Here is a 25,983-nt window from a genome sequence, read left to right on the forward strand (position 1 = left end):
TGTTCTTGTTGTTCAGAATATAACGACACTCTCATTAAAAGAAAAAATATATAAGCTACTCAAAATTGTTACTTTTTTTTAACTTACCTTTGTGATCGAACACACCACATCCTGAAGCAGGCAGCCAGGCACACATGCCCGTGAGTGCGAGTTTATTCAATATTAGACCCATTAGACCTTATTTTGTATAAAAGAAAACTCGCAAGCGACAAATTGTGGGTTTCGTTGATGCCTTAAAAATATTGACGTCTACTTTGCAAAACAGGCTGAGGGGCTGATGCTCAGGTTGGAAATTTGTGGAATATTTTGTATCGTCATAATTTTAACAAAAAATATTGATGATTATAGTTAACATAATACTTCAATTTTAGGTGTATTTATTTATCAGATAATTTAGAATAAAAAAGTGCTCGTTTTGGTTTTTTTTTTTAATGAATCAACACCAATTAAGAAGAATATTCTCCCAAATTTCGTGAGATTCTTTTTTCCGGGGAGGGGCGAGAGGACCCTCTCCCAAAAGGCTGTTGTAGGCCTACCAAATTCGAAATCGAAGGAGCACGCCCCCTCCCACATACACCCTCATCCACACTCACCAGGGGCCGCGGAAGCGGGGCTGAGCCCCCCCCCCCCCCCACTTTTGCCAAAATCATGTACAAAAACGTAAAAATGACCATACGATTGTGATTTTTTGCATGGTCAGCCCCCCCCCCCCCCACTTTGAAAACCGTTCCGCAGCCCATGCTCACACAAACACATGAAAAATCACTTGAGATTCATTCAAATCAAATCAGTCGTACCCGTTTGTATCTTGTGTAAACTTTACAAGAGGTATAATATTTACATCTTTCTGAAGTTTGCCTAGCTGTATTTTGATGGTAGGCCTTTAACCTTTAGGGGACCGATTCAGCCAACCCCACCCCCCCCCCCTCGACAATTTTCGTGATATATCCGCCGCGCAATTTTTTTTTACTGTGTCGCTCGCTGACTTTTTACTTCCAATAAGTCTCACACAACTTTTGAGACCAAAATTGTGACCCCCGGGTACGCGTTTCCGAAATTACGCAGCATTTCGTAAGTGCATGCAGACCCAAATTTGCTCAAATTAAAACGTGAATTCGTGCAAAGAGTGTTTTCAGTCAAAAATTCATAATTATTTTTTTCTTTTACTGATCAAAATCAATTAATTTAATCTTGTTTATGGTCAAAATAAAGTCCCCGACAATTTCCATTGAAAAAATAATTTAAAAAAAGTTGAAAAGAAATACAAAAGAAATTTAGAAAACAATGAAAAAAATTTATGAAAATAAATGTAATGTTAAAATGTTTATAAAGAACATCAGTTGATCGGATTCCTATAAAGAGTTTGTGAACCAAAAATAAAATTTTAGGGGTGTCATTTAGTTGATTAGAGCAAACTTTTAATTTTATGCATATATTAGCATAATTAATTAGCAATAAGATTTGTCCCCGGGGGGGGCCACTTACATTGACGAATGGATACCATGCGCGACCAAAAAAACACGTAAAAAGGATGTCTTTTTTAAGATAGGGCACGTTACGTACGTAACGTGATAAGGGTGTCAAAAACACAAAAATATTGAAAAAAGGGTATTTATTTCGCTCGGAAAAATATGCGTGTTTAGGGTCAAATATGCGGGGATGATAAAAAAAAAATCTAAATGTTTTATAAAGGATGTCCTTTTTGCCCCAACACTACGTGTTTAGAGTCCGATTTGCGCGAGGTGTGGAAGGTGGGGCCGTACTAAACCAAAATAATGGTGTGTAAAGGTACAACCGACGACCAACGGACCCGTGACATAACAATAAAATATCACTGTACTTGTTTAGGGGTTCATTTCAGGGAATACTTGCTAAGAGTATCGTTTTGTTTCCAATACTTGTTAAGGGTAGGGTTTTACACGCCAATACTTTTTAAGGGGTGCATTTTCAGAATATGGAAAATACGTGTTTAGGGTGCTTTTCAAGACCCCGTGGTCGCGCATGGAATCCACTTGTCAATGGAAGTGCCCCCCCCCCCCCGGGGGGATTTGTCGCAGAATTTGTTCGTATAGTTTTATAAATTATGCCATGGGTAACGCTTGTGCCAATTTTCGTCGCGATTGCGCTATATCGACGGCCAAGGGTGAGGGAGGCTGAATCAGCCCCCCCCCACCCCCAGTCTCTATAGGCGTCGAAATAGCCCAGTCTATTTAGGGTTAAAGGGCAAGTCCACCCAACACCCCCCCCCCCCCAAAAAAAAAAAAAAAAAAAAAAAAAAAAAAAAGTAATAATAATAATAATAATAATAATTAAAAAACAAAAATGAAATAAAATGAAATAAAAAGAATGACAAGAATTAAATAAAATAAAATAAAAAGAATGACAAGAATTAAATAAAAAGACAAAAATCCAACAATATATGCACATCCTGGTCGATATGCAATTGAGAGGACTATAATGACGTCTCCCATGCACTCACTATTTCTGTTGCCAATTAAATATTCTAATATCCTCCTCATTGTCATGAGGAGAAACAAAGTTTTATTTCTCCATTTTATGGTTCAATCACGTTGGTCCTTAATGTCAACTCAGTAAATAATTAAATATTGCATAATTTAAACACTAAAAATGAAAATAGATAGTGAGTGAGTAGTGAGTGAGGGACATAGTCGACTCTCCCATTTGCATGTCACTGAGTTGTGCATAAAGTTACTGTTTTGTGAACAATAAGCAAAACTTTAAAATTTCATAACTTTATTATTTTCCATCCAATTTTGATGAAATCTTCAATGTTGTTTGCTTGCTTGAATTTTCTCTAATATTGATTCAGATCGGTTTTTTTCTGGGGTGGACTTGACCTTTAACTAAGTATTTCACATTTATTTCCCTCATGGACTGCTGCGAGTAGACTCTTCTCCCTATTATAGGTAAACAGTCTATTATAAATCAGACACCGGAAGGTGATTGTTTCCTGAGTCTATATCCACATTTTGCCCCCCCCCCCCCGGCCGACCCCACAGCTACCTTTCTTTCAATTAGACCTAAAATTAGTCCTTAGAACATTTAGAAAGTGATGATGAAAATATGACCCTCGACCCCCTCTGTTTTCCTTTATGACCCGAAATGATTCTAGGAAGGGGGCAGGGGAGCAGGGGCCAGGGAACGATTTTTAAAGAGGGGGGGGGGGGGGGGGAGGGGGTGCTGGTTTGTAAACGAATTTATCAAATCATTACAAAAACGTTTTTACTGTAAAATGAAGGAGATGTTGGTCAGAAAAGAATGGCCAAAAAAGTTTTCGCTAAAAAAAATGAAAGTGACTTTGATTAAAAAATAATTTGACAAGTAAAAATAACAAAGTTTTGGCTAAATATTGAAGGTAATATTGATCAAATTTCTGTACATTTTAGCATGTCAACCGGATTTCCACGGGGTTCTGCCAATGGTGTAGAATATCCGGAGCATGCACCCCTGAACAATCTTCCTCAGCCGCACCCCCGCTACCCAGCCAGGGCGCAAGGGGCGTCAATTTCTTTACTAAAGCTACTTCATTCTTCGCCCCAAAATATATTTTTGGGGCGCAAGTTTTTTTTTCTTTGTTGTTTGTGGGGTGCTTGATTGCTCATATCCCACAAATAATTCAGTTATTCAGAAATTTATAAGGAAAAAAAAACAACTGTTAAATTTTTATTTTCTTCACTGACTGTTGATTCGGGGAAAAACAAAACTATGATAAATCAGGAAAGCTTATGGGAGTTTTTCCAATCCATTGCTATGTGTCTAACTAAAGATGGCGCTATTTCAGAGAGCGCATTTTACCATTCCTAAGATCATCGCAAGCCGCCTCCCATTTAATATGTCCTCATGATAATTTTGTATAGTACTATCTCGCCGTGCTCTTGCCCACCAGAGGCGAAATAAAAATTTCGATATCTTTTAGTATCCAATTTTGTAATAGATTTTGACATAGTCTACTAAATATACTCTTATATAAACAATTACTATACATAGTAGAGCGGATTAGCTCCAAAAATCACAACAATTGTGCAAATTTTGACTAAAGCATGAAACTTTCACAAGTATTAGTATATGCCGTAAGATTTATTTTAAAGATGGGAGGTAAATTCTTAAATGCCATTTTCGGCCGTTGCCATGGCAACGGATTAATTTAACATACATTCCCATGTAAATGGTAAATAAACATGATATAGATGACCAAAATGATAATTTTCAGGCTCCCGATTGAATACATATGAAATTGAGAAATATTCAAGATCATCAAGATAGTTCCGATTGGTCCGTTGCCATGGCAACGGCTTGTTTTTCCCCAGAAAAATAAAAATATTTGTTTGAAAAACCTTGTAGAATATGATTTATCTTTAATTTCCCCTAATTTTACAGTGCTTAACAAAGATATTTTGGTTGCTAAATGTGTAAATTACATCTCAAGCCATTGCCATGGCAACCAAATATAATCTAGTTTACAAAAATAACATGGTTGACAAGGCAATGGACAGGTGGAAAATACAATTGGAATTGACTTTAATCTGTATGCTTAAGTTTTGACCCCCTCATTTGAACAAATTATACAAAAATTGTTCTGCAGGAGTTCTTTATAAGGATAAAAAATTATGTTCCCTTGGTTATGCTTGAATTAAATTTAAAAAGGAACAATTTTACAAAGGGCCTGTTGCCATGGCAACAGCTTATTTCTCTCTAGAAAGGTAAAAATATTGATAAAAATGTAGAATACATGTACGGTATGATCATCATTCCATTTCCCCAAATTTAAAGGTACTAATCGAGATATGTTTGTGACTAAATTTATAAATATAACATCATAAGCCATTGCCATGGCAACCAAATAACATCTATTTTTCTTTTTAAAGTGGATGATAAGGTTAACAACAGGTGAAAAATACAATGACTATTAACTTAATGTACATGCGTAAGGTTTGACCTACTCAACTAATTTAGGGGAAAATAATACAGTCAGTGTTCTGCATGAACTAATTAAAATGATAAACATTGATGTTGCCTTGGTAATACTTGAATTCAACGATAAATATCAATGTTTCAAATGGCCTGTTGCCATAGCAACGGATCATTTACCCCAAAACAGTACCAGTTTTGATTTAAAAAAGGACTGTATAATCTGATTTTTCTTTCATTTTCCTTAGAATAGTATAGATATGTTTGCTGTTAACATTAGAATAGATATGTTTGCTGTTAACATGCAAATAATATCTAAATCCATTGTCATGGCAACCAAATAACATCTGATTTGAAGAAAAAAAATATAACATGGTTGACATGATAATGGACAGGTGGAAAATGCAATTTATAACAATTAACTCAAGGTTTGACCCAGTCATTTAATTTTGAACAAAGATTACAGTGTTTCGCATTAGTTCATTAGAATGATGAAATTTGAGATTGCCTTGGTAATGCTTGAATTTAATGATAAATATCAATGTTGCATATGGGCCGTTGCCATGGCAAAAACTCTTATTTTCCCCAAGAAAAGCACAAAATTTGATCGAAAAACAGTATAGAATCTGCATTTTGTCATAAATTTCCCCTAATTATAGGGTGCAAAAAAAAGTTAACAGTATTTACATATGAAAGATATCTATGATAACAAAAATACCGTATATATAGATGATAACAAATTATTTTTTCCAACAGAAATCGCGTCATTTGATGTCATTTAGCCCACTAAGTTATAGCCACCCTTTGAGAATTCGGGCCAATGATGACATCAATATGCCTATAGACCTTTATGTGGCTAATTTGTAATACCCATGTTGCATTATTGTAGAGCGCTTAGTGACTTCTGATAAAGTGTTAAGCACGATAATATGCAATAGAAGTATGATTATTATTATTATTACCCATGGGATGACTATACTAGTACTCTACAACTTGTACTTGACATAACTTTCTTATTGTGTATGCCCTATCTGGTTTCGTTCAGACTTCAACCAATACTGGATCTCGAATAATTTATATGCATCTCTGAATTGTTAAATAATTAATAGCAAATAAACTTTTCATTTGCGTTGGATTCCCCTAGGGTAGTGGACTATACTATTCCTCTTTAACTATTAAAGGAGGTCCCTATAGCTTGCATACCGAGAGGAGAGGATCCATGCAGAGGGGCCGAGTGGGCCTCGATCCCCTACTGACCCAGACTTCTTCTTCTTCTTCTTTATGCTTGCATTTTTTTTTGAGGGGGGTGAATTAGTAAACCTCTCCTCTAGTAAATCGTGGATTGTCACCTTATTATCGACGCGGCATGTCTTTAAATTAGCTGCCGCTGGAACACCTCCAGAGACAACCATTTCTCCCTATCAATATTCGGGGGGGGGGGGGGGCATATATGCAGAAGGCAGCGCCCCGTTACTGATTTCCGGTGGCGTATATATCGCGCAGTTGGGCTTGTAAATGTGGAAAAGAGCATCCTCGTAAAGTGTACGCACCAATGCAGTGACGATGTAACGGGGCTTATTTTTCTCGTTTGTTGGTGGATTTTTAGCTTGAAAACCCACACAGCTGTACACAGGAGTCTGGGTGTAGATTAATTTTGGACTGATTTACTGAAGTAATTTCACATCAACTGGGGGCGAAATTACTCTTTAGAGATGCTGTCTAGCTTAGCCAGAAGATTGGGCCCAGTTTCAAGGCAGCATTTGCCGGTAAGTTGGAAAGCAAACGCGAAAATTATGGCCGATTCTTTCCAAGCCAAGTGAAGGGTCGTGCGATATGCACGGTACCGTATGACCTCACGGAACGGAGACAGACTGTGCATGCCCCTGCGCTGGCTGCGCCTGGAGGCTGGACTGTATGATGGGGTGACCATAATTTGCGCACATTTTAAAAATTATCATGAAGTTGATTTTCAATCAAAAATTTCTGACAGTTCACACAAAATTAATCCAAATCCAAATACCAAATGGAAGGCATGATGATCCCAAAGTCAAATTCGCTTGACGGAGTTATTAAGCATGTTAAGTAAGTCAAGCCAAGGCCAAGGGTTTCGCTCATATTGAATTATTAAAGGAGAATGAAACTCTTGGAGCAAGTTAGCTTTTGTGAAAGCAGAAAAATCAAAGAATAAGATCAACAAAACTTTGAGTAAAATAGGACTAGCAATAAAAGAGTTATGAGCATTTGAATGTCGAGATCACTAATGCTATGGAGATCCTCCTATTGGCAATGCGACCAAGATCTGTGATGTCACACACGTATGGTAGGGGGTCCTAAATCTGCGCGGGTCCTAAAGCTACGCACCACTCATCGCGCATACAGTTTTTATGGCAAATGCGCACTCTGTGTGTGGAACTGTGACTGCAGAGTGACGAACGATTCCTATTCAATTTTTTCTACAGAGGCTGCAGTAAATCTCTAAATGCAGAGAAACCAACAACTGTTTGGAATTTTGGAGTTATATTCGCTTGAATTTCATTTTATCCTATAATAATATGAATAAATTTTAGAAATTGAGACACAGGAAATACTATTTTTTGCACGATAAATCGAGTGCGTAGCTTTAGGACCCCTTCTACATCGGGTGGCGAAATCAAGAGGTGTTCGGAAAACACGGCGGGATTTTCGTATTAATTAGTGAGTTTTGCGATATTTACATCTTGGCTAATGATCTTTAGAATGTTTGCCACAAATAAGTGAAAGATATTTGTTGAAATATTAAAATTGGGATAGTTTTTATTGTTTGAAAACAAAGTGCGTAGCTTTAGGTCCCCCCATCATACAACTCTCCCATTTGGACACTGAAAATATACCCCAAAACATATCTTTTTGCTCATTCTAATCATATGACAAACGATTCATCAATGGTATAATGTTGTGAAACCTCTGTACTTGTCATCTCATAAAGAGAACACCTCATCTTGTGATAGACTCTATAAAAGTGAGAATGTAAGTGAAATAAGTACTAGAGTAATGAGGGAGTTGTACGTGTGTGATATCACAGATCTTGGTCGCATTGCCGATGGGAGGATCTACATGGCACTAGTGATCTCAATATTTAAATGCTCATAGCTTTCTTATTATTCATTCAATCTTCCTCAAACTTTCAACAATATGTTTCTTTGATCTTTCTCTTTGATATGGATTCAGCTGGTTTCAAGGGTTTCATTCTCCTTTAATACTATATTGTTAATAATAATATTGACTTGTTATTGTTATACCGAGGTTTTTACCTGACTGCTAAGAAAGCATGAATGCCTGTGAGCAAGCAACCAGGGGACCGACGGCTTAAAGTCCTCTCCGAGGGACCTGGTAATGAGGATAAATGCCTTACCAAAGGGCACTAGCGCACCACTTGGGAATCGAACCCGGGTCACCGGAATCCGAACTCAAAATTCCATGGCGATCGACTAGTGCGTGCTCGGCTGAAAAAGTGTCATACAATAGTGTGACCGTAATTTCCGCACAATCGTTTTGCAAAGCTTTAGAAAAGAAATCAAGCAGACAAAGATAAGATAATTATATCAGATGGAGGTTAAAATGCCATAAATTCGGTTGGTATCACATTTTGCTTAATTATTTGGAGATCTCTGCTTGCAAACTGGCGATTTCTTGATGCTTGTCGAGAACATCAGATTTTCTCGGAACGGACATAAACGTAACAAAATTTGCTAATGTTTTGCCAATATCACAATTTGAGACCTTACCTTCAAGAAAATTACCATAATTTTGGGTCGCTCTTTCTGTTGGTGATATCAGTTTTTCAAGATATTAATTAGATAATGAGATATTTGACCGTGCGCAAAATTAGGTAACGCGCGAATTAAGGTCACATCACCATACTGTACTCTGTATATGTAGCTCCATCTGCGACGGCGTAGGATGGAGCTCAAAATCCTCAACCCGGCAGGCAGCGGGGGATTCGGACTTTGCCTTGACGACTCCATGATGATGTTTTTTGATATAATTTGACATCTTTACTTGTACATCACGGAGCCTTGACACCCTGCCCATACGGTCCTCAGCGAGACATGTACCGGTACTACATGTAATTGTAAATTTTGTCGATCCCTATCCCTGACCCTGATGTGGCTGAAATGCAGGCCAAGGATCGATAAGATTGATATATATGGCAAAAAAGTCTGACAAATTTTGAGCTGAAATTATATTCCTAGCATCGCCAGATCGTCATTGACATTAGAACGTCCAAAATATATACTACGTTGGCCTAGAATCTTGTACTAGCACACTCACACTTTATACCTCAAGTGATGTTTGTGTACTGTAGGCTCCACTCCACTTCACTACCGCTACACTATGATACACCTACTCGAACATCAAGGTCCAAAACTCGCTCTGAGTCTGATACTCTGAGTGACAAAGGTGGGATTTTATGGGGGAAAATATAAAACTCATGCAACAATACGACCTTTAAAAACAATAAAAACTAATATTCTTACTTTTCACATAGTTTCACTTCTTTTCCACGCTTCTATCGGTCTAAAAATTGGTGATTTAGGGCCAGTAACATTTTTCTCACGTGTATTAAAGTCACTGCCGATTCCAAAACATCGCAAACACGCATGCGCAGTTTGCAATGTTTTGGAATCGGCAGTGAATTAATTAATCAATGTATTAAAACAAATAGACTGTACCTCTTCCCCTTCCCCTTAACCACCGTCACCATATTCAGAGATGCCAACCGTTACGGATTCGCCGTATTTGTTCCGATTTTATTCCTCCAATTACGGTGTTACGGCAACAATAAAAAGGTTACGGAAAAAACAACTACAATACATGTGTATTGCTTTGCTGTGCATGTGTATATATGCGTGTATTGTGTATTGTGCATGTATATGCGTGTATAATTGTGTATACATGTATCGTGCATGCAGCGTGTGTGTGGCCAACGGTAAACCAACGGGAGTTTCTCTACTGAGATTTCTATTGCAAGTGCCTCCGCGCGCTGCTGCTGAATACACAGCGAAGTGCGGAGTGCAAGCCGCGGTTCATGCATGCACAATGTCAATGGCGATTGGGTGGTTGAGCGTATAAACGATGCTACTTCGCGGGATGTTCCTGAGAAACTCCCATTTGTTCCTGACAAATATGGGAAATATTCCTGACAACCATCCCTTTAGGTTGGCATCTCTGCATATTTCGTTCGAATTTACGTGCTACTGCGCTCATTTTTTCAGACATCATAGAGTATATATTTATCTTTAAAATGATACCAATTTCATGACAATATCTCTCTGTTCAAGCGAGATATGGTATTTTAAACCGAATGAAAATTGAAAAGCATAACAAAACCACCTAATGGGGCGGGTTCAAGACGAATGGCCACATACAAACTGTTGTCTAGTGAATCTCTTTCTTCGTTATTGCAATAAAGAGCTAAAACATGGCAGCATTTGAAAATGATCAGTTACTGTGTCGAGAGTATAAACGAAGATCTAGATAATTGCCAAACATTTGTTCACATGTTGTATTCGTTTTTTATTTTGTTTTCCAGAGAACTGTTGCCATCGCAAGCAGGCAGCTGAACACAGATGTGCAGTTGACAACAAATGTGAGTTGAGCATTATCACCTTTTCTTAAACCTTGTGCCATGATTCCTTGATTCTTATGACAATTATGCTTTGACATCTGCTGTCTAAACTCATTCTACCCATTTTCCTTTGAAATCTAAACCACAGCCCTTCAAACTTCACAAGCTTGAAGAAGGTCCTAGGACAACCAGCATGCTGACCAAGGATGAAGCCTTGGACTACTATCACAAGATGCAGACCATTAGGAGGATGGAGACAGCTGCTGCAACCCTCTATAAATCAAAGGAAGTCAGAGGCTTTTGTCACTTGTATTCAGGACAGGTAAGAAATTGAAGTACATCATTGCCTGTTTCATAAATTTCATTTCACAACTATGGAAACTTTGCTATTATAGGAAGCCACTATAGTAACAAGCACTGGCGTAAATCCTTGCGTCACACCTATTGTTCAGGGGGGTGGGGGATGATCTCTTGTTCCACCCCCCCCCCCGAACAGTACGTGTGATGCAAGGATATTTACGCCAGTGGCAACTGGGTACAGCAGCCAATCACAATCAAGGTATTGATGGTATTCGCAATAGTGGTAAAGTTACCATAGTTGTAAAGTTGATAATGAAATGGACCTCAGGTTTGTCGATTTGGAGCCAGAAGAATGTTGAGTATGGTATCACTATCAGCCATTAAAATGTAAACAATAATAGTAATAATAATAGGAGTGGGCTATAAATGGGTGATTTTTGGTTTTACTGTGGGAACAGTTTTTTTGTGTTCCTTTTACCTTATCTCAACATGAAATGACAATATTTTTTGTCTCGGGTCCGAGAAAAAAGTGTGCCGGGCCAAAATCCAAAATGGCCGCCAAAACCCCCCAAAATCACAGTTTTGGCCACAACTTTTTTATTTGGTGGTCATTTTCTCTGGTTTTGGTGTCTATTCATATGTTTTTGGGGGCAGGCAATTTGTTTTTCATATAATTAGTACTTTTAAACCATTATTTGTAGAGTTAAAAGGTAATTATACCTAAATTTTCCAATTTTTGTAACCTTTTTTCAGCCAAAAAGTGGGTTTTATCATCCTGGGGTTCTGGGATATTAGATGGTACGAGGTCAACAATAGCAAGCAGCTTCATGTAGCTATATTGCTTTTATTCCTCCACTTTGGGTTTTACGGATATTTGTGAAATATATCTTATCAAATAAAAGAAAATGTCATTTATCCATAGGGGCTATACGGTGTACAATGCACTGTACATACTACACTGCATAGATCCATGCATTGACCACCATGGCATATGACAAGGCCTGTATATATAAACTATAGTGTCATAGAAATGAGCTTCAAAGGTTTAGAATTAGATTGTGAATTTGATTCCTTGTCAGCTGATGTACATGGTGAAACCAGTAACGTAAATTAAACTTACATGTAAATATCACATACATGTATATATACGTACATCACATTTTTAGCCATATCTTCTTCATTTGGAGGCTTTTTTTAAAACCTGGTTCTGGTGTCTAACTGCCTGGGCCTATGTTTATGGGGTCAGGTAACTACTAGTATCATGGTAACGCTGATCAACAACCAATCAGAATAAAGGATTGCATGCAAGCTACCATTAAGTTAAGTTAACATAATGGTAAATTTTTATGCAACGGGGCCCAGAATAGCTACAGTGTAAATTACCTCTCTCCGCCCCCTGAATTAGCATATTTGACAAAACATGTCCTCAATTTCTGAGACAAAACACATCTTCAATTTCTGAGGCATCTAATTCTAAACCTGAGAGCTAATTTCAATGACACTATAGTTTATACAAGCCTTGTTATCTGTCATGGTGGCCAATGCATTTATGCAGTGCAGTATGTATGTACAGTACATTGTATATATGTATACTGTATAGCCCCAATGGATAATTGACATTTTTTTATTTAATAAGATATATTTCACAAATATCCGTAAAACCCAAAGTGGAGGAATAAAAGCAATATAGCTATATGAAGCTGCTTGCTATTGTTGACCTCGTACCATCTAATATCCCAGAACCCCAGGATGATAAAACCTACTTTTTGGCTGAAAAAAGGCTACAACAATGGGAAAATTTAGGTATAATTACCTTTTAACTCTACAAATAATGGTTTAAAAGTACTAATTATAGGAAAAACAAATTGCCTGCCATAAAAAACATATGAATAGACACCAAAACCAGAGAAATTGACCACCAAATAAAAAAAATTGTGGCCAAAACTGTGATTTTGGGGGGTTTTGGCGGCCATTTTGGATTTTGGCCCGGCACACTTTTTTCTCAGACCTGAGACAAAAAATATTGTCATTTCATGTTGAGACACATTACAAGGAATAAAAAAAAAACTGTTGTCATATTGAAATTACAAAAAAAGTATTTTTGACCCATGTATAGCCCACTCCTAATAATAAAGACAATGAATGATAGAGAACGTACAGAGCATATTACATGAATCCTTTGTTTTACTCACTGAAATTTTACTCCGGTTTTGCCAAACTGCTGGATTGTTTAATTTGGGCAAAGGTGTGCAATCACCATGTCCACTCCTCCATATTTATTTATATATTTATTTTTTTCTGTGAAGTGTAATAAATCAATATAAGTACTGAGCTATATACATACCTACTAGGAAAGATTTTGTGAATCTAGTTAGAATCCCCCAACCCATCATTAGAAAGATGCCTAAAGTATTTGTGGTCCAGTGCAGGTTTGGCAAAGTAAGACCTACCATGATGCCAAATGAATCAATCTTTCGTGGGAGCATTAAAACAAATACAAAAATTAATCTTATCAAATTAATTCAAATTGTACATGTACCTCAGGTATTTTTTTTAGAGAGGAGGACAAATATCCACAGGCTCAGGTCATTTAATAATTTCCTTTTTTTTCTGTTCCTGGATTTCCAGTGGTTGCATTATTTTCATGATTTTTATTGCCATATAATTTTGTTCTAAGTCATGATTTCTTTGCCAAATTGGTTATAATAATACATGTATTTTTCACTGCTATTGTTGTACAGGAAGCATGTGCTGTAGGTATAAATTCAGTGTTAAAACCAGATGATGCAGTTATCACAGCATACAGAGCTCATGGTTGGGCCCATCTTAGAGGTGTTACCTTGCATGGTGTGCTAGCAGAACTCACAGGTATGCAATTGAACATTCAACTGAAATATCACTCAATACATGTACACCATGGGCTAAGTATTGATTTTTTGTGTGTGTGTAAACTATGATTTCAAGGTTACATCTCATTTTAAAGTTTCAAATACTCCAAAGATTAGATATTCCAAAGGTTTGATTATGCAAAGCTTTGTTTATCTGAAGATTTGTTACAGGTATCCCCTAAAATTGAGTAAGGTTCAATATTTGGAAGACTTGTTAATTTGAAAATGTCATGAGGTTCATTATTCTTGAGGTTTAAGAAATTAAAAAAAATGAATTAGGGTTCATATATATCATTAGATTTATTCGTACCAACAAACCTTATTTTATTTTTGGACAATCGAATCTGAGAATAACAAACACGAACCATAATTTTTGTGATCGCTATACTCCTTATTGCATGCTTTGTGTATCTGTACCTGTACATATTTGTAAACCTAGTTTGTAATTCAGTCAGTTGATGATAATTGTCATTCAGCCAGATGGATGTGACAATGAATAAATAACATTTTTCCCCTTTCTCTTTTGTTTACTAGGCAGGAGAACCGGTTGTGCTAAAGGTAAAGGAGGTTCCATGCATATGTACTGTAAGAACTTCTATGGAGGAAATGGAATCGTAGGGGCACAGGTGAGTAATATTCAGACAATTGCCAAAAAAAAAGACCTAGACCAGTGCACTGTGAGACAAAGCTTGGTTATTTTTATTAGTTTGGCGTCACCTGTGCCTGGGAGGCGAAAGGCGAACTGAATCACTATGACTCGCAGGTCTCTCCTCCCGATATAACTGATTGGGGGGAGTGCAGGTGGACCACTACACCAGGGTTTCCCCCTACTCTTATATAATAGTGCAATGGGTTCTTAAAGGAGAATGAAACCCTTGAAACCAGCTGAATCCATATCAAAGAGAAAAATCGAAGAAACATATTGTTGAAAGTTTGAGGAAGATTGAATGAATAATAAGAAAGTTATGAGCATTTGAATATTGAGATCACTAATGCCATGTAGATCCTTCCATTGGCAATGCGACCAAGATCTGTGATGTCACACACGTACAACTCCCTCATTACTTTAGTACTTATTTCACTTATATTCTCACTTTTATAGAGTCTATCACAAGGTGAGGTGTTCTCTTTATGAGAGGACAAGTACAGAGATTTCACAACATTATATCATTGATGAATCGTTTGTCATATGATTAGAATGAGCAAAAAGAGATGTTTTGGGGTATATTTTCAGTGTCCAAAAGGGGAGAGTTGTTCATTTGTGACATCATAGATCTTGGTCGCATTGCCAATGGGAGGATCTCCATAGCATTAGTGATCTCGACATTCAAATGCTCATAACTCTTCTATTGCTAGTCCTATTTTACTCAAACTTTTGTTAATCTTATTCTTTGATTTTTCTGCTTTCACCAAAGCTAACTTGCTCCAAGAGTTTCATTCTCCTTTAACGTGCAAAGGTGGTGACTCTCCTCTGCACGGGGCCTCCATTAAACGTCCTTTCTGATGGATGGAGTGTTTTCCATTGTAACATAGCCTGCATCATGAAACATGGGAGAGACGTTTGGTAATTGATTGTAAGGATTATATTATTTATGATCGATTGCATTCATCGTTATATGCAATTAATCATGCAAATGAGCTGTATGATAAGTGACTAAGATTGGTGATTTTGGACCAAGATACTCAGTTTGTACACAAAGGTTGATATCCTGAATGTCTCAGAATTTGAAGGTTTGTTGATTTCTTTGAACAGTTCGTTTTCCAGGGGATGTTTGATAAGCTACTGGTATATGAAATTTTGTTACATCTTGGTACAATTATACCCATGACTGGGACATGTTCTCAGGTACTATATAGGAGTCTGTCTTCTTTATTCCCACCAGCCAAGATGTAATTCAATGTTTGAATATTCAAATTCTTTGAATTGTATTTTGTTATTACAAATAGAATGTCTAGCCAGTTCATTCAAATTACCTCAAGGAAACACTTTTGCATTCCGAATTTTGAAATTATAAAAGAGGCTGTTAATGAATTGCTGCTATAAGCTAGAGAATAAGAAAAAACATGTATAGCTGAAGTGAGCAGCCTGACAAATTAGTCAGTATATTTACCATGAAATATTTATACATATTGAATTGAATAAAATGTCTTGTGGTGTGAATATTTTCTCTGATCCATATATGAAAATAAAGTTTTATGTATGTATTTTTTTTGTTAGGTTCCACTCGGTGCTGGCATTGCCATGGCACTGAAATACATGGAAACCAAGAATGTATGTATCTCTCTGTACGGTGATGGAGCTGCTAACCAGGGTCAGGTCTTTGAGGCTTATAACATAGCCAAGCTCTGGGATCTACCATGTATCTTTGTGTGTGAGAATAACAAGTATGGAATGGGAACGGCTGTCGAGAGGTCTGCTGCATCAACGGATTATTACACCAGAGGAGATTATATACCAGGCATCTGGGTAAGGATACGTAGTATTTGATGAAAATGAAACAAGAAATGTTTCTCACAGTTAGTCAAGTCAGACTCCAAAGTTTAAAATCAGGCTTATATACCAGGCATCTGGGTATGTGATATTTGATGAAAATGAAACAAGAAACGTTTCTCACAGTTAGTCATTCAAGTCTGACTCCAAAGTTTTAATTCAGGTTTATATAATCTGGATATGTGATATTGATGAAAATGAAATGGGAAATGTTTCTCACAGTTAGTCAGTAGTAAAACTGACTGAATCAGGGATGCCACCTTTCAAACTTATTTTTAGCCATAGAAAACACATGTTATGTGTACGAAATGGCCCATTTTATATGATTTTAAACCTTTTTTATCAATTCTGTTGAATCTCATTTTGGTAGAGCTTGGATGGCCGAATTGACCTCTCACGGCAATCACCTTTAACCCCTCTCTCCATGTCTCCATTCTGAGAAGTTGTTGTAGTCTCTAGATTATAAAACTTCAAACAAATGTTCTTGTGAATAAAATGATTGGTTTGATTTACCTGAATGTATCTACATGTACAAAGCTAAGAAGTTGAGGTTTTCATAAATGTTGTTACAAAAAATTGGAAGAAATCATAATTGCTTGTCAGAAATTCAAGGCGGTTTATTTCTTTCCTCTCCGAGAGGTTTTGTAATGAATTAGATAGAGCTTATGGTAATAGTAATCAATGCTTGATTAATATGCAAAATACATTCCAGTGAATTTTGACAAAGATGTTATCTTGCTCTTTGAACATATTCAGGTTGATGGTATGGATGTTGTAGCAGTCAGGGAAGCTACCAGATATGCCAAGGACTATTGCACATCAGGAAAGGTAAGACAAATTTCTTCCCTACAAAACACTGTTTTCATGGACTTCCACTCTTCCATGCATGCAGGATTAGTAGATGAAGAAACATTAGTCGAGGAAAGCTGTGAGAAATCTGTGGGACTCAAATAACAGTAAACCACTTTGAATTGCATATTTGGGATTCTCTTTGTAAGATTGCTGGTTGCAGATATCAGCAGTAATCTGCCAATTTCCAGACCCCCCCCATTTTTTTTTGTTTATAGTGTCCAGGGGGGCGTTTCATGAAAGGACTTGTCGGACGTTTTATCCGACAAGTCCCATTTTATCCGACAGTTACCATAGTAACAGTACCTCTCAGCCAATCAACATCAGAGAAAGATGTCAGATCTGACAACTTGTCGGATGAAAATGTTGATGAAACACTCCCCAGGTGGGTCTGTCATAAAGATGTTCGTAAGTTAAGAGCAACTGTAAGAACAACTAGTGAACCTTTGTTATGTGCTAGATAATCACCAATGAACATTTGATGGTGAATATCATTTACCACAAGAAAGGATCACCAGTCGTTCTTAAAGTCACTCTTTATGAAACGGCCCCCTGGTCCGAAAGTTTATGTAGATCTTATTTAGGATTTCCTATTTCTTGTTGATATTGTCTACCTTCAATTGAGGTCTTCTGCATCGTTAAATACCCTGACTCTAAAGAATTGTATTGGTTTCATATTGCATAACAAAGTACATGTAGTCAAGTTATATTTTGCCTGGAGCACTGCAAGAAATGTATACTGTTATGTGCTTGTGATTAAAGCAGTTGTGTATTTACATAATTGATGTAGTATATTTAATACATGTATGTTCTTGTCATAAGAGAGGTTAAAATGTTTGTCAAAAGAATTATTATGGTCAAGGAATCATATAAAGGGCCAGGAAAGAAGTCCAGGACCAAGAGATTTAAATGCCACAACGCAATCAATATTACTTACTGAAATCTCAGTTCTGTAATCTTTTATGGTCCTCTTGTAATGGAGATTGAGATGTACAGATATCATGGGCACAGTATGCATGATCCAGGAACTAGTTGCAGGATTATGAGTGATCCAGGAACTACATGTAGCTACAAGTCTAGGGAAGAGGTCAGGAGATTTAACAATGCCAGGTCTTCTGTGATATTTAAAAAAAAATCTAAATATCGATTTGTCTATCATCTCACAGGGTCCTCTTGTAATGGAGGTTGAGACCTACAGATATCATGGGCATAGTATGAGTGATCCAGGAACTAGCTACAGGTCTAGGGAAGAGGTCCAGGATATCCGACAGACCCAGGACCCTATCACCAAGCTCAAAGACACTATCCTTGCTAATGAATTAGCCACAGAGGCTGAGCTCAAGGTATGTTCATGCATTCAAATAACTGTATTCAAGGAGGGGGGGGGGGGTACTTCAAATGCAATTTCCACCCCCTTGCTAAGTTGAAAGAATAACTAGCTGTGGATATCTGTTGTACATATCTCCAGTGGGAACTGTTATCCACAAATTCGGCTGTGATCTGGCAAAACCTTGTGAGTCATTCTTTGGCATTTTTCTGTTTTGTTAGCATTTCTTATAGATTTGAATATGCTCTTTCATCTGGCAAAATTTCAAGTTTTAACTCTTATTATTTTTGGAGATTAAAGGTAAATTTCAGTTCTGGTAACGATCTCAAAATGCCTTTTTACAGAATCTAATATAATGACCACCCAAGTGTCTGTTTGTATGAATAAAAATATGTGCCAAAGGATTCTGGAAGAAATTTTGTAATTGCTGAGAAATAAGCAAAATAAGCGCGGATTTGGTCACTTCCGTTGGGTCTTTATTCCAGCAATAATAACACACTGTCCCACGTGTGCCTATCTGTGTTGGCGATCTTCAGAGTGATCGTATTTCAGCTTAGATTTTATGATTGCACAAAGTTCAGTTTATGTAACTGTACCAGATCTAGATCCACGATGATATAGTCATACTTAACCTTGGTTTTACAGACTTTCTCACGAAATTAGTGTTTTACTGCAACTACTTTCATTTAGCTTAAAAAAACGTTTTTTGCAAAATTTTCTAAAAATTCAGACAATTTAAAAGGCAGAACTCCGTATGTCAACTGACAAAAGTAGTTTTTAAATCTGTGATAATGATGAAAAGGCAAAACTATGCAAGTCTACTTACCTAGTTTTGTTAGAACAATAGCTTAAAAAGTAGGAGTTGATTAATCAGGCAAAATTACGTATCTCCCACATTTCTGGAGTGTAACAGTTGGGAGAGACGTATCACGCACAGTTAGCTAGTTTATTGCATGCTGCTTAGTAGCCGCCATTTAGACTTCTCACAGTCACTGTGGTGCCATGGCTTCAAATTCCACAGACTGGAGAGGGAAATGGATTTTTAATTTAGCTTTAAAGAAAATCAAAGTTTCTCAACTGAAACAAGGTAAGCTAGACTCTTTAGTATACCCACTATTCTAGATAATTTATTGTTCACATGTAACATGAAATTTTATCAAAGACTGATGTCTAAGTTAGATCTAGAGGTCTAACAATGATCATTATCTCTAAAATTTAAGTTGGGCTTAGAGTAAGTTAGGTTTTATAAACTTTAATTTTATAGATCTATGCATCAAGTTTGATCTAACTTTGAGTTAGATCTAGACTCTAGAGCTATGTAGGATTAGACACCATTGTTGTGCCATATCTTCCAAAGGGAAATTATGCTAAAAATATACATTAATTTTTCTGTGGCGTCAGGTGTCCTCAACCATATCCTTACATGAGTAGATCCTAACTTTTTGATCTATCTCTTAGATGACCAAGATCTAAGTGACGTAGATCTCAATTCTCATGTTTGTCAGGTGCCTTGTCGGGTTTAGATCTAAAAAGTTATACGGTAGAACTAGGCCTATACCCTAGGATTAGGATAGAGACGAGTCTAAATTTTGGTCTAAGTTAGACTCTGACTGATGTTAGTTTAAGATGTAGACTATGCCTAACTTAGATCTTCTAACTTAGAACTTGGTCTATTCTAAATTTTTATATTTCCAGTTTTTAAAGAGAGAAAAATAAAATGTTCTAGGGATTCTGATATTGCAATGTATAAGACATACAAAGTTTTGCCTGATAAACCTTTGCCACGTCAGAGATATACATAGTTTTGCCTGATAAGTTGAATCATACATAGTTTACCTGATCAAAAGCTAAGAGTGTAGTCGTCGTTAAAAGCATGTATGTTTTAAAAATGAAAAAAATTACAAGATTAAATGAGGAAATCAAAGAGTTTTTGGTCCCAATTCCTTAGATGTTCCACAGGTCAATGGAAAACAACAAAATCTGATACACCATTCTCCATTTTTCAAAAGAATTTTTTTGACTTTTTAAGCTCAAATATCTGGTGATCGCATGAAAGGAGATAGTTCTGCCAGATCACGGCCAAATTAGATTTGCAAATGTGTGCTAAACCAAACCATGATTTTCAATAGAGATTATAATTATGTGTAGACGGATGTTACACATTTTGTAAACAGAATTTATAAAATATATAGATAGAATTTATAAAATATATAATTTTTCAAATTTCTGGGACTCTAATCATTAAAAACTGGAAATTTTATCTACAAGAGTTTTCTCGTTATGGGAAGTTAACAAATTTTGGGACACGAACCTGAAGAACTTTTGTAAAAGAACAGTTATCTTGCAACTATTAGGCTGTTGGTTTATTAAAGGTCAATTCCACCTCAGAAAAATGTTGAATTGAATCAATAGAGAAAAATTAGACAAGCATAACGCTGAAAATTTCATCAAAATCGGATGTAAAATAAGAAAGTTATGACATTTAAAGTTTTGCTTATTTTTCACAAAATAGTTACATGTATATGCACAATTCACTCACATGCAAACGAGAGAATCGATGATGTCCCTCACTCACTATTTATTTTGTTTTTTATTGTTTGAATTATACAATATTTCAATTTTCACAGATTTGACAATAAGGAACAACTTGACTGAACCATAAAATGTTAAACAATAGTAATTGCACATGCTCAGGGAGAAATAAAACTTTTTTCACAAGACAATGAGGAGAAAATTAGAATATTTCATATAATAGAATACAAAAAAAATAGTCAGTGAGTGATATCATTAGTTCCCTCATTTGCATACCGACCGGGATGTGCATATAACTGTCTTGCGAAATTAAGCGAAACTAAAAAATTTCATAAATTTCTTATTTTACATCTGATTTGGATGAAATCTTCAGTGTTATACTTGTCGGATTTTTCTCTTTTTATTGGGTTGGACTTGTCCTGTAAGTGGTGCTCTCATGTACTATTGTTTCATAGTCAAGTGTCTATTCACCAACTTTAATAATCTAACCCTCAGCAAGAATTTGATCATTTATGTCTCATATTTGTCTCCCCTCTTTCAATTTGATAAGACCATTGACACGTCTGTCCGATCTGCTGTTGATGAAGCCATGACTAAAGCCAAGGCCGATCCGGAGCTACCAGTCTCTGAGACCTTTACCAACATCTATGCAAACAGCGCCCCCATGAAGGTCAGAGGGGCCGATGCATTCTCATACCACAATTCTTAACAATTATGAGACTGAATAGAATCATCCAAGGAATATTTCATCAATCTTGAAATTGATTGATTGAAACAACAATCAATTTAGGTCTTATACATTGATTTAACGAACAGCTCAGAATCAGTTTTAGTCTAAAACTGATTCCGTGTTAGCACTGATTCTAAAAATTGATTTTAAGATTGAAGAAACACACTCAGGATGCACCTACAGTATGTGTAATAACAGATCCTTCCATTTGTCCTGAAGGGGGAAATTCATGATCTGTGGTTGAGGGTTGATCTCTCTGACAAAAATATCATGTAGATTGGTATGTTGAATTAACTGGAGATGTGAGGAGAGTTTGCATGTGTATTTGCTAAAAGGAATGGTTCAATCTTATATGAAAAATTGGATCAATGATGCACAGTGAGATAGATGAGATGTTTTTACAATAGAAATTCAAAATGCCAAATAATTGAAGGTATGTCTATTCTAATCTTTTAATTCATATGGATTAAAGTATTCTCTCATTTTGTTGTGGAATAATATATTGGCTCTGATAAAGGAAATACTTAAGGATTTGATGATAAAATTGAATGGAATAAATATAGCTTATTTATTACCAAGGAGGTGTGTGCAGACTGTTCATATTGTATGAATTAATCCAGAATAAAGAACTATATGTTTTAGGTCCAGTTGGTGAAACACCATGTTTGGCACTGATCCTTTCCTTTTATTTTTTCATATGTAGAAAAAAATTTGTATTCTTTTTACAGCTTGCTATGCAGGTGTTTATACTCTAACCGGGTGGTCAAAGTGCTATTCAAAATGAGCAAAAAGTTATCTCTTCTACTAAATCAATTCCTAAAGTTGGAATCCCTATATAAATGGTGAATTTAAAAATAATATAATTTGACCGGACAAAATTGTGGCTTTACTCTGACAGCAAATTTGATAGGAAATACAAAGGAAGTTTTAATTACCCAATATGTGTACGCATCTTTTTAAATGTTTTAATTCATTATTTGCTTGTATGTACATGAAATAGTTTTATGTTGTGGTACTTGGTGTAACCTAGTTACAAACTCCTTGTCATGTTCTGCTTCAAAAATATATGTAAAACATACACTGTTGGTCATAAAGGTGGAATATTTATTTTTACCCCAGTTTAGGGAAGGATTTTTAAAAATTATTTATTTCTAATAGATCTAGATAATGGCATACATTCTCAGATTTTATTGAATATTGATTTGCGAGTATTTGTTTTGCGTGACTGCTAAATCATATGTGTGTTACTATGCTAATCAGCTAAGGGACCTACGTCCTTAAGTCATGATTGACAGTAATGAGGATTAATGCCTCACAAAAGGGCACTGATATATAGCTGATCGACACGATTTTTATCCTGGGGCCTCACAGTAACGAGGCCATTGCTTAGCCCCTGAATCATGACTGTACGCAGTGTTTGCTAGGGTACGCGGCCCCTTCCACAAATCCCCCAAAACGAAGAAAATGCAATAAATTGTCAAAAATTTATTGCATTTTCCCCCGGCCCCCAACAGGAAAAATTCCTCTGTAGGGCCATGCATTATGGTTCAAGGCATGGCCACACAGAGAAATTTTTCCTGTTGGGGGCGGGGGGAAATTGCAATGAATTTTTGACAATTTATTGCATTTTCTTCGTTTTGGGGGATTTGTGGAAGGGGCCGCGTACCCTAGCAAACACTGCGTACAGTCATGATTCAGGGGCTAAGTAATGGCCTCGTTACTGTGAGGCCCCAGGATAAAAATCGTGTCGATTAGCTATATAAGTGCCCTTTTGTGAGGCATTAATCCTCATTACTGTTAATTATGATTTAAGGACGTAGGTTCCCTAGCTGATTAGCATAGTAGCACACATATGATTTAGCAGTCACGCAAAAGAAACACTCGCAAATCAATATTCAATAAAATCTGAGAATGTATGTCATTATCTAGATCTATTAGAAATAAATAATTTTTTTAAATCCTTCCCTAAACTGGGGTAAAAATAATTATTCCACCATTATGACCAACAGTGTAGATCCATGTAAATGGCATTGATTTCCCCTTCTTTTTTGTCATGGTACTTGGGAGGACTATAAGGGAATTTTGATATTTTTGGAATGTGGGTGATATCATGCTATACAATAGTTGAAGCCTGCACTCAGAATTGCTCGTCAAACTTTATCGAATTTTGTGTTTTATTTCTGTTGTTGTCGTACACCAGGGTCATCATAAGTCTGGGCTTCTTAAAGTATTTACATGTACTTGGTCAAAAATTGATATCTTTAGAAGTATATCAAATGTCAATGAAATTTGTAGTGCACTTTTTCAATTTTTAGCAAATATTAATAATTACTTCTTATAAAGCATTTTTCAAAAGTTACAAAGTGCTAAATAAATAAAAAAATATTTCAAACTCCAACTTTGTTAAGGTAAGTCTGTTCAAGAATGTTGGGCATGTACCAGTGTACTGTTGACGGCAAGTTTTTTGCAATGTGACCTCTATCTAAATGATTGTGAAACCCTTTTAAGATTTTAGTTTATTTGCAAAAGAAGGAAATAAGATTTCATGGATGAAGTATTGCAAAAAAATGTTTGTCAGAGAATGAATAGTGCTCTGATATAAGAAAAAATGAATGGAACTGAATACCCCATGGTCATGGAATATGGCCAGAGAGAAAAAAAGTGTTCCAAATAACGTCAAACTGTTATTCAAATGAAATAGATATACCCGAGTAGAGGTCAGATTTTCTGTTGCATAATTCATTTGTAATCTGTCATGAATGAATGCTGATTGCTGGAATTTGCAATGCAAGGGCAGGGTGTTGTCAATTTCATCCTCTTTCATGTCCTTGCCTTGGAATGGAAGGCAATGTACATTTGTTGTTCGGTACTCATTTACGTGAAGAAAAAGGTTTGCAAGGTGACAGGATTTAACCATGAATGTCTTGAGTTCGGGAAATAGAAAGTTAGAAGAGTGCCATTTTCACCCCAATCACCTTAAGTTTGGTCTCGAGTTGTGTCAAAATTCATTTAGTAGTAAAGAACAAGGACATTAGGAATGTGCCCATTTTTGGAAATTTCTGAAACTATATTAACTTGTAATAAATTTGTAAGTTTATTGTAAAGTAACTCAATGTAAAGAAAAGTAATCGACAGTAATCGAAGTTAATTACATTGTAAAAAAATTATATTAACTGTTCCTCTTCTTCTTGGATTTTGACTCAGATATAAATAGCATTCATTTATACTATATAGACTATAAGGTGCTGCTACTGAAAATGACAAATAAGGGGAGTAGGTTTCATGATCAGTTCTGCACAAAATGTGTTCCACAAGAGTCAAAGACTGTATTTGACTGAGTGTGTGTACAGACTTTAATAATATATCAACATCAACATGTGGTTGATATTGCTGAATGAAATAAAGTATATATATATATTAATTACATTGTGTCTCAATTTATTCTTGTGTTTAACAGTGTTATATGAGAAGTCAACCTGGAATTGTTTCTCTTTGTTCTCTGATTCATAGGAAAATGTTGTAGTGCTCTGCCTAGCAATTTATGAAATGAAGTAAGAATAGAGAAAATTGGAGCTTTGATGTAGAAAAGGGATTATTTTATGGAATAGTCTGGAATGAGATTACAATTGGCTGATGGAGAAATTTGATTTATTATACATATTTCTTGGACCAATGTTCTTTATTACAGACAGAAATATACAGCAACGCGCACAATGAGCCATATTTTGATCACTATTTTGAAATATCTAGTCAGTGTACTCGCTGGATGGATCTATTCATTCATTGTCAGTAGCGCCACCTACTGGTAAAGGCATTTAAACTTTTCAATCTGCTTACGAAAACGTGTGGAAGAAAAGTGAGTTAATGGTGAGAATCGTACATTTCTGTAAAGTGCATTTTAATGAGATAAAAGACTTATGCAATAGATAAATATTAAGCATACAAATTAATGAAAACACAAGTTGGGACATAAAATTCACATTTGCAAAATTAGAGGCCTGCATACATCGAGAAATGAAAAGATAACAGAAAAAAAACTGGAATGGTGAAACTATGAATGGTGAAACTATGAAAAAAAAGGATTGGATGTAAAAGTGTGGAAAATGTGTTTACAGCGTAAAAAATCTAAGGAAGCCTAGAGTATTAACTATTTATATGTTTGTTTACATTCAGAGATGTGATCTAATACTGCACGTGACATGCATATCCCTGTCCAGGGTTGGGCTCAATTACTTTCTTAATTATGATTAAATTACGTAATTGAAGAAATGGTCAATTACAAGTACTTTTCAATTAAATTTAAAAAAAATCTAATTACAATTACCAATT

The 25,983-nt window shown here is 36.1% G+C and overlaps 1 protein-coding gene across 4 annotated transcripts; it reads left to right on the top strand.

The window, feature by feature from the left end:
* Positions 1-6,522: 6,522 nt before the first annotated feature.
* On the top strand, positions 6,523-25,075 carry LOC129258581 (pyruvate dehydrogenase E1 component subunit alpha, mitochondrial-like). 4 transcript variants are annotated; one of them, XM_064098059.1, is made up of 10 exons: positions 6,523-6,695; positions 10,502-10,558; positions 10,686-10,859; positions 13,579-13,705; positions 14,260-14,351; positions 15,944-16,192; positions 16,973-17,044; positions 18,232-18,408; positions 21,475-22,935; positions 23,433-25,075. In XM_064098059.1, the coding sequence occupies exons 1-9, from the start codon at positions 6,642-6,644 to the stop codon at positions 21,631-21,633; spliced, it is 1,161 nt and encodes a 386-aa protein (XP_063954129.1). In that variant the 5' UTR covers positions 6,523-6,641; the 3' UTR covers positions 21,634-22,935; positions 23,433-25,075. The 4 variants fall into 4 exon arrangements, with proteins under 4 accessions (XP_063954129.1, XP_063954130.1, XP_063954131.1 ...); XM_064098060.1 differs by having other exon boundaries at positions 21,475-22,897; positions 23,475-25,075; XM_064098061.1 differs by having other exon boundaries at positions 21,475-22,824; positions 23,497-25,075.
* Positions 25,076-25,983: the final 908 nt, after the last annotated feature.

The sequence above is a fragment of the Lytechinus pictus genome, chromosome 4 (genome assembly GCF_037042905.1).
Source record: "Lytechinus pictus isolate F3 Inbred chromosome 4, Lp3.0, whole genome shotgun sequence".
NCBI lineage: Eukaryota > Metazoa > Echinodermata > Echinoidea > Temnopleuroida > Toxopneustidae > Lytechinus > Lytechinus pictus.

Excerpts from the sequence above, each read along its gene's own strand:
- LOC129258581 (XM_064098059.1), top strand. The coding sequence starts at position 6,642 with ATGCTGTCTAGCTTAGCCAGAAGATTGGGCCCAGTTTCAAGGCAGCAT. Across the intron at positions 16,193-16,972 it reads ATTATATACCAGGCATCTGG|GTTGATGGTATGGATGTTGT; the intron begins GTAAGGATACGT and ends GAACATATTCAG. Across the intron at positions 17,045-18,231 it reads ACTATTGCACATCAGGAAAG|GGTCCTCTTGTAATGGAGGT; the intron begins GTAAGACAAATT and ends ATCATCTCACAG.